This window comes from Oncorhynchus clarkii, chromosome 6 (assembly GCF_045791955.1).
Source record: "Oncorhynchus clarkii lewisi isolate Uvic-CL-2024 chromosome 6, UVic_Ocla_1.0, whole genome shotgun sequence".
Taxonomy (NCBI): domain Eukaryota; kingdom Metazoa; phylum Chordata; class Actinopteri; order Salmoniformes; family Salmonidae; genus Oncorhynchus; species Oncorhynchus clarkii.
Window position 1 is genome coordinate 67,180,050 of NC_092152.1, and position 16,637 is coordinate 67,196,686.

The following is a 16,637-nucleotide window of genomic DNA, read 5'->3' on the forward strand; positions in this document are numbered from 1 at the left end:
GGCTGCGGGAATAGTTAGGAAAAGTGGCTTTAATGTAAACACAACATTCGATTGGCTCAGCACAAACATTCCACATGAGAGAGCAACCAATAAACTACGGAGAAGGAAGGGGTGCAGAACAAAAGCATTCACAGTAAAAAAAAAAAGAAATCTGGTATAATCATATATATACAGTACGGTGTATAAGGTGAAAATGGAAAGGGGGATTGAGAGAAATGAGGAACGACATGTGATAGAGGGAGTATAGAGGGATAGGATGCATCTTCAGGTGCACAGGTGAATGAGTGGAGAGCAGTACTTTTCCTCTGTGAAAAGAGAGAACGTGACAGCCGGGGTTTGACTGTGACCTGCTCAGGGTTAAGAGGTCAGATGGGTAGGGGTTAGGGTTAACCCAAACTCCCCACTGAGAGACTGCTGCTGAATTCCAACTCTACCCCAGCCCCTTCTGCTTGGGCACGCCTGTAGATCTAAAACAATTATGTGTGTATATATATATATATATATAAAGCAATTTGTCAAAAATACCACCCACTCAATCAGAAGAGAAGGTGACACAATTACCATATTGTCTAACCCATTCACCTCCATGTACTATATTTAGTACAATATCAAAATGTGCCACTGAACAAATTTAGTGATTTAGTGATAACATAGTTAGTACAAGTGTCTAGACAGGCCACATTGACGTTTTAAGATTGTCATTTTCTATCATACCTCCAAAATTGGGGTTTTGTGACAATAATAATCATTAAAATGACTTCAGCATATGTATTTTGAAATACATTTCAGAATTATATAGTTTAAAAGCAGAAAGTATTGTTCTTTGACCCGTTTTAGCCCAAATATGCCAAATAGATGATTCAACTCGTTTGTGAACTACAGCCGTTTCTGTATCGTACTATATTTAGTCTTTGGACACATGGGGTTACTGTATTTGACATATTACACGAATCATGTCATGTGAATACATGTTCAAATGATCAGATCTTAATAATTTTTGGTATATAGATTGTCCGGACCAATATAAATATGAAAACAATATTGAAAGAAATCCACTCACTCTCTCACACACACACCCCTAGAGTACATGCAGTATTTGCAAATCCAATGGAGACTGCAGAGAGAAACATTTTACAACATGTTCTCTCTTTCTCAGCTCTTAAACATGTTCAGATCATAATGTTTGCTATATAGATTATTTAGACCAATATATGAATATAAAAACAATATTTAAATACATCCACGCCCTCTCACACAGACAACCCTAGAGTACATACAGTATAAGTAAATTCAATGGAGTAATTTTATCACACACACACACATACCACAGACATACACACACACAAACACAGATGTGCATTGATGTCTGTGGTGTGTATACACAGGCGTGTGCTTGCGAGAGAGGGAGAGAAAGAGGGAGAATGCTGTAGCAGGACTCACTCGCCATTGACTTACATTGGATTTGCTTATGCTGTATAATATACTATAGGAGTGTGTGTGTGGATTTCTTTAGATATTGTTTTTATATTTATATATTGGTCCAGACAATCTATATAGCAACAATTATTAAGATGTGAACATGTTTAAGATCTGAGAAAGAGGGACTGTAAAATCACTCTTCAGTCTCTATTGACTTGCATTTGATGCATGCACTCTAGGGGTGTGTGTGTGTGTGTGGATTTCCTTAGGTATTGTTTTCATATATATATATATATATATATATATATATATATATATATATATTTATATATATTGGTTCGGACAATCTATATGTCAAAAATGTAAAATATCTGATCATTTGAACATGTATTTATAGGACTTGATTCATGAAATGTGTAAAAACCAGTAACCCCATGTGTCCAAAGACTAAATATAGTACAATATCAAAAACTCACATTGTTGTAGACAAACTCTGTGGCAGATGTAAATAAAATCTTCAGATTTGTCCATCAATAAACTCAGACAACATGTGTACTAAAGGATATTACACATTTCCGTTATGGACATGAAAAGGTTAAACCAATCAAATCCTTTCAAATCTACGGGAATTCCTAGAGGGGGTAGTATGGATGGATTTGGAATTCAGCATGCTTGCTCACAAGGGTCATCCTGAGCTAAGCACTGTGTGGCTTATCTAATCTACAAATTACCTCAACTTCCAAATAACTGAGCATTCACATATTGTTTTATTACATAAAGAGCACACAGGAAGACCCTTTTGAACAAGCAGAGAGACTGGTCAGTGGTCTGTGGCTGTCCTCTCCTAAAACTACAAATCTGTAAGGACTAGTGAGTGAAAACAACACGGTGGAAACCTATCCAGTCCTTTCATCTCAGTGATAAGTGATAAGTGAAAGGAGACCAGGAGACAACCATATGATACATCACTGACCAGTGGACTTGAGTGTGCAAGTCTAAAATGCTAACCTATTCCCCATATGATGTACTACTTTTGAAGAAGTAGTACACTACATGGGAGGTGACATTTGAGACGGTCCATCCGAGCAGCTCTAGACCCTCTGAGACTGAGACAGGAAGTGGTGTTCCACCGGTCTGACAGGACAGGAAATAAATATGTGGCACGGGATTCTAGGAGGTAGGAGGACGCATGGAGGGCATGAGGTTGAAATAAAATGCATAAATAATTTGATGATAATAAAGCGTTTGTGTCCCTTAAGTTACATTATATTGTAAAGATAGTGTGAAAGTGATCAATGATCTCTAATTCTATTCCCCTATCTGTCATGCTCAGAAGGTTGGCACTGATATCACACTTTCCCGACACAGATATATCATTGGCTGACAGGCATTTCATCACACTGCAGGAGACCAATGGCAGAGCCTGCCACACAAACAGAACGGCCCCCCCTTCTGGATGTTTGAAAGAGAGAGGAATAAAACAGAGCAGAAGGAGCTCATGTAGAGCAGCCCTGTGTGAGTCCAACGCTGGACAGAACCCCCACTACGAGCCCCAGCCACCAGTACCTCCCCAATTACATCATCACCTAGAGCACAACATCACCTCTGCAAACGGAGCACCAAGGGGTACATTTATTTTGGCTCAATGTTCTGGATGTTGCAGATAGAGATGTTATGTATAGAGCTGACACAAATCTCTATCACAAGGAAAAGAGGACCTTCGCCGCTCTATGCATAACATTTCTATCTAATTTGTTGCGAAACATGGCACGAAAACAGAATATACCCCTTGGACTGTCCCTTTTCTGATTCACATCTTACAGTTGTTCATACAATCAACAACAAAACATGAAAGACATTCAGTAGGAAACACATGTTGATAACAAATAAACAAAAGAGGGGTGGTGGAATTCTGAAATTAAAAAAAGGAATAGAGGAACAGAACATGGCAAAGAATCCGTCGTGGTGTCTGGCGGCAGCTCTTTGGGTCCCTTTGGACGTGTAGATTTACATAATTATGCCTTTTAATATCATCAAAATTATTATTATTATTAACCACCTCACGCCCTCTAATGCAACCTCTGTGCAGGGCTAGGCCTCAGTATAAGCCACACCCCCTCAGGTTGTTGGCGATGATGATGTCAGTGACTGCGTCAAACACTACCTGGATGTTTCCTGTGTCAGTGGCACAGGTCAGGTGACAGTAGATCTCCTTGTTGGGCGAACGGCTCTTACTCTCAAATTGCACCTGAATGTATGCGGTAGCATCATCATAAGTGTTAGCACCTATGGGGGGATTGGGAGGAAAGGTGGGTGTGGGCGAGAGAGAGGAGAGAGAAGAGTGGGAGAGGAAGAGAGATACAGCGCCAGAGAGTGAGAGAGGCTTACAACCATCTGTTCTGCATGTGTGTCTGTCTGAGTTTGTGTATATGCAGACTGGAGGGAAGTCTTACCTGTATATTCAGGGAAACAGATACTCAGTGGTGACTTCTTAATCTTCTCCTCGAACAGATCCTTCTTGTTGAGGAAGAGGATGATGGAGGTGTCGATGAAGAACTTGTTGTTACAGATAGAGTCGAAGAGCATGAGGGACTCGTGCATGCGATTCTGCAGAAAATACCAAATCAGACAGATGAGATGCATGTCTGAGAATATGTGTGGTGTGTTTGTGAGTAGTATGAAGTGTGTGTGAAGTACTTACAGTGGTTTCATCCTCATGCAGAACCTGATCATAGCCACTTAGCGCCACACAGAAGATAATGGCCGTCACATCCTCAAAGCAGTGAATCCACTTCTTTCTCTCTGACCTCTGACCTCCAACATCAAACAGCCTGAAAGAAACATAAGAGTTATAAACGTACCATAACATACACTACAAATATGCTACAAACAAATAAACTGGACTGGTTGTGTACTGTATGTGTAAATCTATGTGTGTGTGGTGGGTCTAACCTAAAGTGCAGGTTTTTGAAGGTGAAATGGGTCTCCACGATGCCAGTGGTCTTGACTCGAGTTCTCAGGATGTCCTGCTCGGTGGGCTGGTAGTCAGCAGCACCAATACGGTCTAAACTGTCCAGGTAGCTAATGAGAGAAAGAAGGAAGGAGAGGGGGAAATTGGGGAAAAGGTACCATCTAGAATCTAAAAGGGTTCTTCGGCTGTCCTCATAGGAGAACCCTTTGAAGAACCCTTTTTGGTTGCAGGTAAAACCCTTTTGGTTCCAAGTAGAACCCTTTCCACAGATGGCTCTACATGGAACCCAAAAGTGTTCTACCTGAAACCAAAAAGGGTTTTCCTATGGGGACAGCCAAAGAACCCTTTTGGAACCCTTTTTTCTAAGAGTGTAGAGCTTCAAAAATACAGTGCGAAGACTAACCTTTGCACGTAAAGACTAACCACTTCAAAGACCAACCTTTGCACTGTGTTACTGTTCAAGAACAGGTAGCTAATTCCAATTTTCAGTTTATGTATGTTATGTAAGTGGAACTTTCTCACAAATCTCTCATTGACGTCAAAGCATGAATTGTGCTTAATTTCAAGTTACATGCATTCTGATATGTTTGGTCCCTTAGTGTGTACTCACTAGGCAGCGGAGTCATTGAGCTGGTACTCCCTGGCCCTGTTGAAACACTCCTGGGTCCCGGCATCGGCCCACAGACGCTTCATAGCTGTCAGCAGCTCTGCTGAGTAGGGCTCTGTGTCCTCCATACGAGTGACCACATCACACACCAGCTTAGCATCCGCCTGGACACACACATACATAAGATATATTTGGTCACCTACAAACAAGCAAGATTTCTGGCTATCACAGACCTGTAACTTCTTCTTTAAGAGGCTCCTCTGTGCTCCACTCGTTACCTGCATTAATGGCACCTGTTTGAACTTGTTATCAGTATAAAAGACACCTGTCCACAACCTCAAACAGTCACACTCCAAACTCCACTATGGTCAAGACCAAAGAGCTGTCAAAGGACACCAGAAACAAAATTGTAGACCTGCACCAGGCTGGGAAGACTGAATCTGCAATAGGTAAGCAGCTTGGTTTGAAGAAATCAACTGTGGGAGCAATTATTAGGAAATGGAAGACATACAAGACCACTGATAATCTCCCTCGATCTGGGGCTCCACGCAAGATCTCACCCCGTGGGGTCAAAATGATCACAAGAACGGTGAGCAAAAATCCCAGAACCACACAGGGGGACCTAGTGAATGACCTGCAGAGAGCTGGGACCAAAGTAACAAAGCCTACCATCAGTAACACACTACGCCACCAGGGACTCAAATCCTGCAGTGCCAGATGTGTCCCTCTGCTTAAGCCAGTACATGTCCAGGCCCGTCTGAAGTTTGCTAGAGAGCATTTGGATGATCCAGAAGAAGATTGTGAGAATGTCATATGGTCAGATGAAACCAAAATAGAACTTTTTGGTAAAAACTCAACTCGTCGTGTTTGGAGGACAAAGAATGCTGAGTTACATCCAAAGAACACCATACCTACTGTGAAGCATGGGGGTGGAAACATCATGCTTTGGGGCTGTTTTTCTGCAAAGGGACCAGGACGACTGATCCGTGTAAAGGAAAGAATGAATGGGGCCATGTATCGTGAGATTTTGAGTGAAAACCTCCTTCCATCAGCAAGGGCATTGAAGATGAAACGTGGCTGGGTCTTTCAGCATGACAATGATCCCAAACACACCGCCCGGGCAACGAAGGAGTGGCTTCGTAAGAAGCATTTCAAGGTCCTGGAGTGGCCTAGCCAGTTTCCAGATCTCAACCCCATAGAAAATCTTTGGAGGGAGTTGAAAGTCCGTGTTGCCCAGCAACAGCCCCAAAACATCAATGCTCTAGAGGAGATCTGCATGGAGGAATGGGCCAAAATACCAGCAACAGTGTGTGAAAACCTTGTGAAGACTTACAGAAAACGTTTGACCTCTGTCATTGCCAACAAAGGGTATATAACAAAGTATTGAGATAAACTTTTGTTATTGACCAAATACTTATTTTCCACCATAATTTGCAAATAAATAAATTAAAAATCCTACAATGTGATTTTCTGGAGAAAAAAAATCTCATTTTGTCTGTCATAGTTGAAGTGTACCTATGATAAAAATTACAGGCCTCTATCATCTTTTTAAGTGGGAGAACTTGCACAATTGGTGGCTGACTAAATACATTTTTGCCCCACTGTATAGCTGAATTCCTGAATGTGTACCATTATACCCCACTGGAATCCTCATTGAGGAGAACAGGGTCCTCATTGAGGATTCCAGTGCAGTGCACTTTGAAGTAAGGTTTTGAAAGGGCCATTGGTTGTACACTATAATGAACCCTGCCCTGTGCAGGGAGCATGTACCCACCTTTCTGTCCTTGTCTGCGTACTCGATGCCCAGAGAGTCCATAGCTCGGAGGACGGCAGCCAAACTCTGGATGGTGTTGCTGTAGACCACAGGCTTATACTGCTTCACATCATCCCCAGAAAAGCCATCCTCATGGATAATCCTGCATACACACACACACACACATCAGAACACATACAAAATAACACCCACACACGTACTGTACGTAGGCTAAGTGTGCATGCATGAGCGCACACACACAAACATTCACACTTCAGTGAACCCACATTTCAGCAGACGCTTTAGTGTATGCGCATGTGTACGCGTGTGCATGTGACCAAGAACAGGGTTGTCTCTGAGCTCTGAGTATCAAGCAGTGCCTGCTTCTTAGCACACACCCAAATACACGCAGCACATCCCTGGCTGCCACCCCTCTTCTCTTTTCTTCTCTCTTTCACACACAAACACTCACACCTCAGCAGCATCAGCAGCAGCCAATATCGCCACTTTACATTTGTAATGACAAAGGTGGTCTGTACATTTAAACCACTCTTAACAACATTGACGTGAAATGCTCTGACATTGAGGATCGGATTATAAATCCATTACACCAGCCTAGACTGTAATAAACTTCAGAAGTATACCATTGACTTCAAAAGGTGCATAATCCATATGTATGAATATCTTATTCTTACAAAGTAAGGTGGTTCACACATTATGTAACACATTTTTCAACGACCTTTTCTTATATATTTTTTTATTTTCACAGATGTTCAAGCTGTATAGCCTTCCTCAGTATGTGCCTTTCTTAAATGTGTGTGTACCACTTTGCCAGTCTGTCCTAGTACACTATGATCAAGTTCTATTAAAACATTATTGTTTTTGAATAATTAAATAATACAGATTGCTGTATACCATTATCAATGTACCTTGCTACATACAAACACACACACACACACACTTTCTTCTAATTTGGCACACAGAAAAATGAGTCCATGATTAACTTGGTCAAAGAAAATAGTGTAACCGGTGTGAAATGGCTAGCTAGTTAGCGGGGTGTACGCTAATAGCATTTCAATCTGTGACGTCACTTGCTCTGAGACCTTGAAGTAGTTGTTCCCCTTGCTCTGCAAGGGCCACGCCTTTTGTGGAGCGATGGGTAACGATGCTTCGTCGGAGGCAGTTGTTAATGAGTGCAGAGGGTCCCTGGTTCGAGCCCAGGTAGGGACGAGGAGAGGAACGGAAGCTACACTGTTACATTGGTGCCGTGACCCAGATCACTGGTTGCTGCGGAAAAGGAGGAGGTCAAAGGGGGGTGAGTGTAACCGGTGTGAAACGGTTAGCGGGGTGCGCACTAATAGTATTTAAATCGGTGACGTCACTCGCTCTGAGACGTTAAAGTAGTTGTTCCCCTTGCTCTGCAAGGGCTGCGAATTTTGTGGAGCGATGGGTAACGATGCTTCGTGTGAGGCAGTTGTTGATGTGTGCAGAGGGTCCCTGGTTCGGGGCGAGGAGAGGGATGGAAGCTACACTGTTACAATGGCACCGATTGGCCTGTAGGTGATGCTGTTATAAGCAATCTCTCTTAAACCCTCAACTCCGACACCTGTTTGACATCAACACTTGAATCTTTGCATGTAGGTGTCTTTCCGCAAGCTGAACAAATTTGCCACAAGGACCCATAAGGTCCTTTGGGATAGGTTTTCCTCCATCGTGGACATTTGTGAAAGCCTTTTAAAAAAGTACTCTTGCATTTCCTTAGTTTGAGAAAACCTAAGGGATTGGTTAAGTGATGGCTGAGTTAACAATAAATCCACTTCACAATGACCTATCTGTTTGAAACTTTTATAGTCAGCAAAGACATTAATATGATGAACCATGTTAACTTAACAATGAACTTTTTTGACTATGTAATACTAATGCTTAAAATTATCACACAAAAAATCTTCTCATGGACTAAAAGTCAAATTCACTCCAAATGTGGTTTTTGGACTCATCACAATAGTCCCTAACGAGTATGAGAAAATAACACAGATTAATTCAAAGATGGCTACCTATAGATGCATATTAGCACATACACTAAAATGCTAAAATATGCTAAACATACTTCAAATATCTTCTATTTATGAACCATAGGACCAACTTACACTAAATTTGAAATGTAGGCCCATAGTACTTGCTTTAACTAAGTTTGAGAAAAGATCAAAAGATGGCCGAGTTATTGACAGATCAAAAAATCTGTTTTTATTTGTGTATTTAAATCACTGTAAATCCACAATGATCTTGTGTCCTTTCTGTCATCCTGAGAACCCAGTTCATTGCTGCTTGCAGCTACACTACATGGTCAAAAGTATGTGGACATCCCTTCAAATTAGTGGATTCAGCTATTTCAGGCACACCCATTGCTGACAGGTGTATAAAATCGAACACACTGCCATGCAATCTCCATAGACAAACATTGGCAATAGATTGGCCCGTACTGAAGAGCTCAGTGACTTTCAACATGGCACCGTTGTAGGATGCCACCTTTCCAACAAGTCAGTTTCGTCAAATTTCCTCTGCCCTGGTCAACTGTAAGTGCTGTTATTGTGAAGTGGAAACGTCTAGGAGCAACAACGGCTCAGCCGCGAAGGGGTAGGCCTCACAACCTCACAAAATGGGACCGACCGAGTGCTGAAGCGCGTAACACGTAAAAATCATCTTTCCTCGGTTGCAACATTCACTACTGAGTTCCAAACTGCCTCTGGAAGCAACGTCAGCACAATAAATGTGTGTCATGAGATTCATGAAATGGCCGTTTCCATGGCCGAGCAGCCGCACACAAGCCTAAGATCACCATGTGCAATGCCAAGCATTGGCTGAAGTAATGTAAAGCTCATCGACATTGGACTCTGGAGCAGTGGAAATGCGTTCTCTGGAGAGATAAATCACTCTTCACCATTTGGCAGAGCGCTACCTGCCCCAATGCATAGTGCCAACTGTAAAGTTTGGTGGAGGAGGAATAATGGAATAACACCACCGTCAGAACTAGTGGGAGAGAAATGTTTAAATGGTTTTTCAACCGGCCAGTCTGGCCGTTAAGCTTCGTCTCCCGAATTCTCCCCTATCACTGCTTTACCCCGTGTCACCCTGTTTTTCATGGTTTGGGCTAGGCCCCTTAGTACCAGTGAAGGAAAATCTTAACGCTACAGCATACAATGACATTCTAGATAATTCTGTGGTTCCAACTTTGTGGCAATAGTTTGGGGAAGGTATTTTCCTGTTTCAGCATGACAATGCCCCAATGCACAAAGCTAGGTCCATACATAAATGGTTTGTTCAGATCAGTGTGGAAGAACTTGAATGGCCTGCACAGAGCCCTGACCTCAACCCCACCGAACACCTTTGGGATGAATTGGAATGCCGACTGCGAGCCAGGCCTAATCACCCAACCTCACTAATGCTCGTGGCTGAATGGAAGCAAGTCCCTGCAGCAATGTTCCAACATAGTGGAAAGCCTTGCCAGAAGAGTGGAGGCTGTTATAGCAGCAAAGGGGGGACCAACTCCATATTAATGCTGATTTTTGAATGAGATATTTATTATTATTATTATTATACTCCTTTGTAAAACACGATAGGGTATCTCAAGGGGTTTATCGTGTCAATAAAATTCTAGCAAATAAACATATGTAAGCATAAGCATATGTAAGCACATCCACACACACACCATTATCAATATACATACATACAAAAGTACACAAATGCACACACTTGTGTACACACACAAGGAGACAATGCTAGCTCAGCTCCAGGATCAGTTTTCCCTTTCCCGATCCTGGCATTATGTAATATAACCAATGTAACATATGTAGTTCACAACAGAAGCCGCTCCTGAGCGATGCTTTTGGGTAACTGTCTGTACCGCTAGGGAGAACCCCCAGGATAATTAAATATGGAGAGAGTGCTAGAATGGAAGGAAACAGAGTGGAGTAGAGGGAGGAGTGTGTGTGTGTGTGTGATGGAAAAAGCAGGGTGTGTGTGGGGCAGATGAGTGTGTGCTGAGGTACAGTGAATGCACTGAACCCAACATTTTTTAAATTGTAGATTTTTGAGAGGATGTCTGCATAGCAACAGTAATGTTTTATTATGTGCATGAAAATATTATATAATGTGCTTTTCCGGTTGGGCCCTGGATACAGAGGTCTTCTTTAAAGAAGAAATCTAGTAACAGGGTTTAGAAAAAGAACAGTGATTTAGATGAGAGAGTGGTTTAGACGAGAAAGGGAAAGGTTTAGATGAGGTTTTAGATGCCATATTTTCTGAGTAAATCCGCTTTATAGGCAAAGTACTCTCAGCGATATCAGGCACTTAAAGCCATTAAGATTAAAGCAGAGATATTTGCTAATGGAGATGTAGTGTAGTGACCACACTAATACACACATACACACACATTGGCTGCACACAAACACACACACACACACACACACACACACACACACACACAGTCACAAACACCCATGTATTCGCCCTCCCTCTTTTTCGATAGACACATGAAAAACCTCTGAGTAAATTTCAGCACCATATCAGTGGACAGCACCCCTGCGGCCTGCTACTGACCGTGAGCACCGCCTCCGATTACCGTCTACAGGAGGTGCTCGAATCACTGGCAGAGGTACGGTCTCTGAGGAAACATGGCGGAGCTAGCGGCTCAGCCTCACTATGGGCAGGGGAGGCGCAATCTCAGGCCTCGTCAAAGACGCCTATGTCAGAAAAAAACAGCACTTACTTCATCTGTTTGACGATGGTGCTTTTGCCCGATTCTCCTCCCCCTAAAGGGAATAGAGAGCAGAGTGAGAGTCGGTTGTCTTTAGGGTGACATGACATCAGGACCACGGAGAGCGCTTGCCGCCCCGGCCCGGCTCTCTGCAATCTACATCAACATCAACCGAACTGTGCAGAACGGGCAGCCCCGTTATAAACGGTGTCTTACCAAGCAGTAGCAGTTTCACCTCCTTTGCGGCAGTGACTCCATCATCCTTCAGATTTTTCTCGATGGCTTTGCTCCTGTCCAGAGCAGCGCGCTCCTCAGCGCTGAGTGTACATCCCATGTCTAGAGCCGAATGAACAATCCCTTCTTCTCCTCTATTCCGCCCTGTCCCTCGCCGACTCAATCTGTATGTTAGTCTCTCTCTCTCGCTCTTTCAGTCTGCTACAGCATGAGGCCCGGATTGAGGGCAAATGAAGCCGGGTCCGAACAGGGTTTTTTCTCCGTGCCTCTATGGATTGCGCTCCGTCCCTCTTGGAGCGGGGGGTGAGATCGTTGTATTCGAGCCTCGGGGCTGAGGGGTCTCTATAGGGCGGCACTGATGACAGCGAGCGCGAGCGATCTCATCGTTCAATCTCTTCACAATAACCGACAGAGAGAGGAGGGGAAGGGAAGGCAGTGTGCGCGAGACTCACCTAGCGCAGACAATCTCGTTGACGTCAGAGCCAAGGCAAGCGCTAATCGTCCGATGCGACCACATTCAAAGGGGGATTTTATAGACACATTTTGCTTTCGTGGAATAATTTCGCTGAATATACAATGTATAATATGCCTTTTATTATACAAGGGGCGTGGTCTCGCACGATACTGGAAGTGGGCCATTCTTGTCTTCCGTGGCCTTATAAATAGACTGTGTATAATCCACTAGGAGTGGGTAAACATTAGGCTATAACGTTAGCCTTTTTATATTTGACATTTTAGTCATTTAGCAGACACTCTTATCCAGAGCGATTTACAGGAGCAATTAGGGTTAAGGGCCTTGCTCATGTAATGTCAACAGCAACAATAGGCTACACAAGGTAGTACAACACAATATCATTACATTTTAATTGTATTAATTATTAATCTAGCAATTGCATTTATCCTGTGTGTGTGTGTGTGTGTGTTATGTTGCTTGCATGTATGTATTATGAGTGTGTGTGCATGTGTTTATGTCTGCAGTGCAGTATGTGTAAAAGGGAATGTGTGTGTATCTCTGTGTGCCTCTGTGTCTGTTTCTCTCTGTGCATGTGTGTGTAACTCTATGTGTGTATGTGTGTGCACATTAAAAGCTTCTAATCCACATGCGGAAAAAGTGGAGTGGTAGGGTGTGAGGGTTTTTACAATGGACTATACTGACACCAAAAGCCTGAATTACCATTTAAACCTACAGCCTTACAAGTAAATTCTTCAAACACCTTCACCAGGTCAATCCTATAGCCTTCATAAACTATGCCCCAAGCTCTTACCATAATACAACAGGACATACATACAGTGAGCTCCAAAAGTATTGAGACAGTGACACATGTTTTGTTGTTTTGGCTCTGTACAGAACTCCAGCACTTTGGAATTATACAATGACTATGAGGTTAAGGTGCAGACTGTCAGCTTTAATTTGAGGGTATTCTCATCCATATCGGGTGAACGGTTCGGGTGAGAAATAATCCCATATTCCTAGCACGCAATGATTACATTAAGTTTGTGACTCTAGAAAACTTGTTGGATGCATTTGCTGTTTGTTTTGGTTGTGTTTCAGATTATTTTGTGCCCAATAGAAATGAATGGTAAATAATGTATTGTGTCATTTTGGAGTCACTTTTATTGTAAATAAGAATAGAATATGTTTCTAAACATTTCTACATTATAATGTGGATGCTACCATGATTACGGATTGTCCTGAATAAATCGTAAATAATGATGACTGAGAAAGTTGCAGACGAACAAATGTCACCCCCCCCCCCCCCCCTCCAAAAAAAAATGCTAACCTCCCCTGTTATTGAAATGCTGAGAGGTTGGCATGTCTTGGGGGTATGATATTTGTGCCTCTGTAACTTTCTCAGTCATCATTATTCACAATTTATTACACATTATTATGTATGCAAACACATACACACATAGTTGCACACACACGCATAGAGACACAGACACAGTGACATACACAGATTAACTTTTACAAATACTGCACTGCAGACATAAACACACACACACACACACACACACACACACACACACACACACACACACACACACACACACACACACACACACGCTCACCAATGCATACATGTAAGCAACATAAGACACACAAATGCATCCAACAAGTTTGTGGTCACAAGCTTGATGTAATCATTGTGTGCTAGGAATATGGGACCTATACAAAACGTTTGACTACTTTAATACACGTTAGTGAATTTGTCCCAATCATTTTGGTCCCCTAAAATGGGGGGACTACAGTATGTACAAAAAGTGGTGACATTCCTAAACGGCTAACCTGATATGATCCTCAAATTACAGTTTTTTTCCAATTGCTAACACAATAAAATGACATGCACAGCACAATTATTTAAAATGACACACAGAGAGAAAAAACTCTTCTCAAGTCTCCAAAAGTCTAAACACATTTTCTGCTTTACACACATTTTGCAATTCAAAATGGCACTTTTTAAATGCACTGCACATGGTTCTCTGCATAAGACACAACAATCTGACATAAAGTCACGTTTGGCATTTCAAACACTGCCATTCAAAATGACACTACATGAGCTAATTGGCCAAAACATGTGCCGCCACCTGGCCAAACACCTCAATGGTTAATTGTTACCACTTCAATCAGGAAGTAAGCACTATGAAAAGGCCACAGGTGAGCACCTTTTGTTTTACAACAACAATGGAAGCCGTTGCAGAGAGAGGAAGAGGAAGAGGAAGAGGGAGGGTGAGAATGAGAGGGGGAGGAAGAGTGAGAGGTATGGGTAGAGCTGGTAGAGGAGTTCATGGCCAAAGAAGACAACTTTCAAATGAAATCAGAGCAACCTTAGTTGATCATGTCATCAACCATGGGCTGACAATGTGAGAGGCTGGACAGAGAGTGCAGCCCAACTTGAGCCATTTTACTGTCGCCTGTGTCATTGAGACTGGAGTACAGGTATGTAACCAACATTTCTTTCACACTATGTAGTACACTCCATGTCATAGTGTATCAGTTGGGTGACACCTGTTTACTTCATGAATGGCTGATGTCATACACTAACTGCACAAATTCCTGTAGAATTTACTCTACTGTGGGGGAAATATATTTAGGCTGCATTGTCCAAGCCCTATATTTTTGTTTTTTTGTTTTTCTAAAGGACTGAGAGACGCAACCATGGTAGAGGAAGGGGCCAAATGTTCACCGGGGTACAGGAAGCTGCCATTGTAAACTTGGTTTTGGAAAATAATGAAATCAGATTACAAGAAATTCAAAGCCACATCATCCAAGACAACACCATATTCAACAACATTCAACGAGTCAGTCTGTCCACATTGGCTCGCATTCTCAAGTGAAACCAAATCAGAATGAAACAACTTTATAAGGTGCCATTTGAGAGAAACTCTCAAAGAAACAGAGGTCAGACGAGCATATGTGGATGTAAGTACAATATTGACTGCAGTACACTACACGCAACATTGTTTCCCGGTGTACTGGATAACACCATATTGACTGCTTTTGTTCTTTGTTTTCAGGGAGTACTGGAAATGGATGCTCATGCAATCCCACATGAGTTCATCTTTATAGATGAGGCTGGGTTCAATCTAGCAAAGACCAGAAGAAGGGGGAGTAACATCATTGGCCACAGAGCCATTATAGATGTTCCTGGCCAACGTGGTGGGAACATCACAATGTGTGCTGCCATCTCCAATACGCATGGTGTCCTCCACCATCATGCCAACCTTGGACCATACAACACAGCCCATATTCTCACATTTCTGGACAGACTCCACAACATTCTCATACCACCAGAGCGTATGAATGATGCAGACCATCAAAGAACCCGGTACGTTGTAGTATGGGACAACATGAGCTTTCATTGTGCAGCCCCAGTCCAAAACTGGTTTGCTGACCACCCACCATTTCTCGTGCAATACCTCCCACCATACTCACCATTTCTGAACCTCATAGAAGAGTTATTTTCGGCACGGTGGTGGAAGGTATACGACTGGCAGCCCTTTGTGAACATGCCTCTTGTGCAGGCTATGGAAGAGGCATGTGATGAGATTGATGTGGGTGCGATTCAGGGATGGATAAGGCACTCAAGGCACTTCTTCCCTCGATGTATGGCAAGGGAAGATATTGCCTGTGATGTGGACGAGGCGTTGTGGCCAGAACCAGCTGTGATGTGGACGAGGCGTTGTGGCCAGACCCAGCTGTGATGTGGACGAGGCGTTGTGGCCAGACCCAGCTGTGATGTGGATGAGGCGTTGTGGCCAGACCCAGCTGTGATGTGGACGAGGCGTTGTGGCCAGAACCAGCTGTGATGTGGACGAGGCGTTGTGGCCAGACCCAGCTGTGATGTGGACAAGGCATTGTGGCCAGACCCAGCTGTGATGTGGACAAGGCGTTGTGGCCAGACCCAGCTGTGATGTGGACGAGGCGTTGTGGCCAGAACCAGCTGTGCGGCAAGATGCTGCCTAATTATTTTTCTTGCCTCTTTTTTTCTATATATTTTTTCTGCACATTTTTTCTGCAATTTTCTTTTTCAGTTTACTGTTTTTTTGTGAGCATATTTTTGTTCAGTCCAATGTAAATATATCTGCTGTGCATATGTTGCACTGACTTGATTGCTGAAAAATAAAAAAAATAAACTGTTTCAACAGCATGTGTGTGTATCTGCAAATATTTCTGTGCATCTGAAGATTTTCTACAATTTGAACTATTTTAGTATTATGGCAAAGCATACTAAAGATGAGAGTGCTTTTCATTATGCCCAACAGTGTGTAGTTGGTTAGACATAAATCTGGTAATATGAATGAAGTGTGGGCCATTTGGTGCAAACGTTTGATTTTGATAATGCTATATGTAGTTTTGGTTGCAGTGCTTCATTTTGCAGGATGTATGAGGTATTTTGCA

The 16,637-nt window shown here is 42.7% G+C and overlaps 1 protein-coding gene across 1 annotated transcript; it reads right to left on the reverse strand.

The window, feature by feature from the left end:
• Positions 1-11: 11 nt before the first annotated feature.
• On the reverse strand, positions 12-12,200 carry LOC139411496 (guanine nucleotide-binding protein G(o) subunit alpha-like). Its single transcript, XM_071157954.1, has 8 exons — positions 11,720-12,200; positions 11,516-11,558; positions 6,772-6,913; positions 5,001-5,161; positions 4,372-4,500; positions 4,121-4,250; positions 3,873-4,026; positions 12-3,705 (listed from the first exon to the last, which is right to left on the reverse strand). Exons 1-8 carry the CDS (start codon positions 11,835-11,837, stop codon positions 3,518-3,520), a joined length of 1,065 nt encoding a protein of 354 aa, XP_071014055.1. The 5' UTR covers positions 11,838-12,200; the 3' UTR covers positions 12-3,517.
• Between the last annotated feature and the right edge of the window lie 4,437 nt (positions 12,201-16,637).

Coding starts and splice junctions, on each gene's coding strand:
- LOC139411496 (XM_071157954.1), bottom strand. CDS start 11,837: ATGGGATGTACACTCAGCGCTGAGGAGCGCGCTGCTCTGGACAGGAGC. Junction 4,501..5,000: donor CTCAATGACTCCGCTGCCTA/GTGAGTACACAC, acceptor TTCTCTCATTAG/CTACCTGGACAGTTTAGACC. Junction 3,706..3,872: donor CTGTTTCCCTGAATATACAG/GTAAGACTTCCC, acceptor ATCCCCCCATAG/GTGCTAACACTTATGATGAT.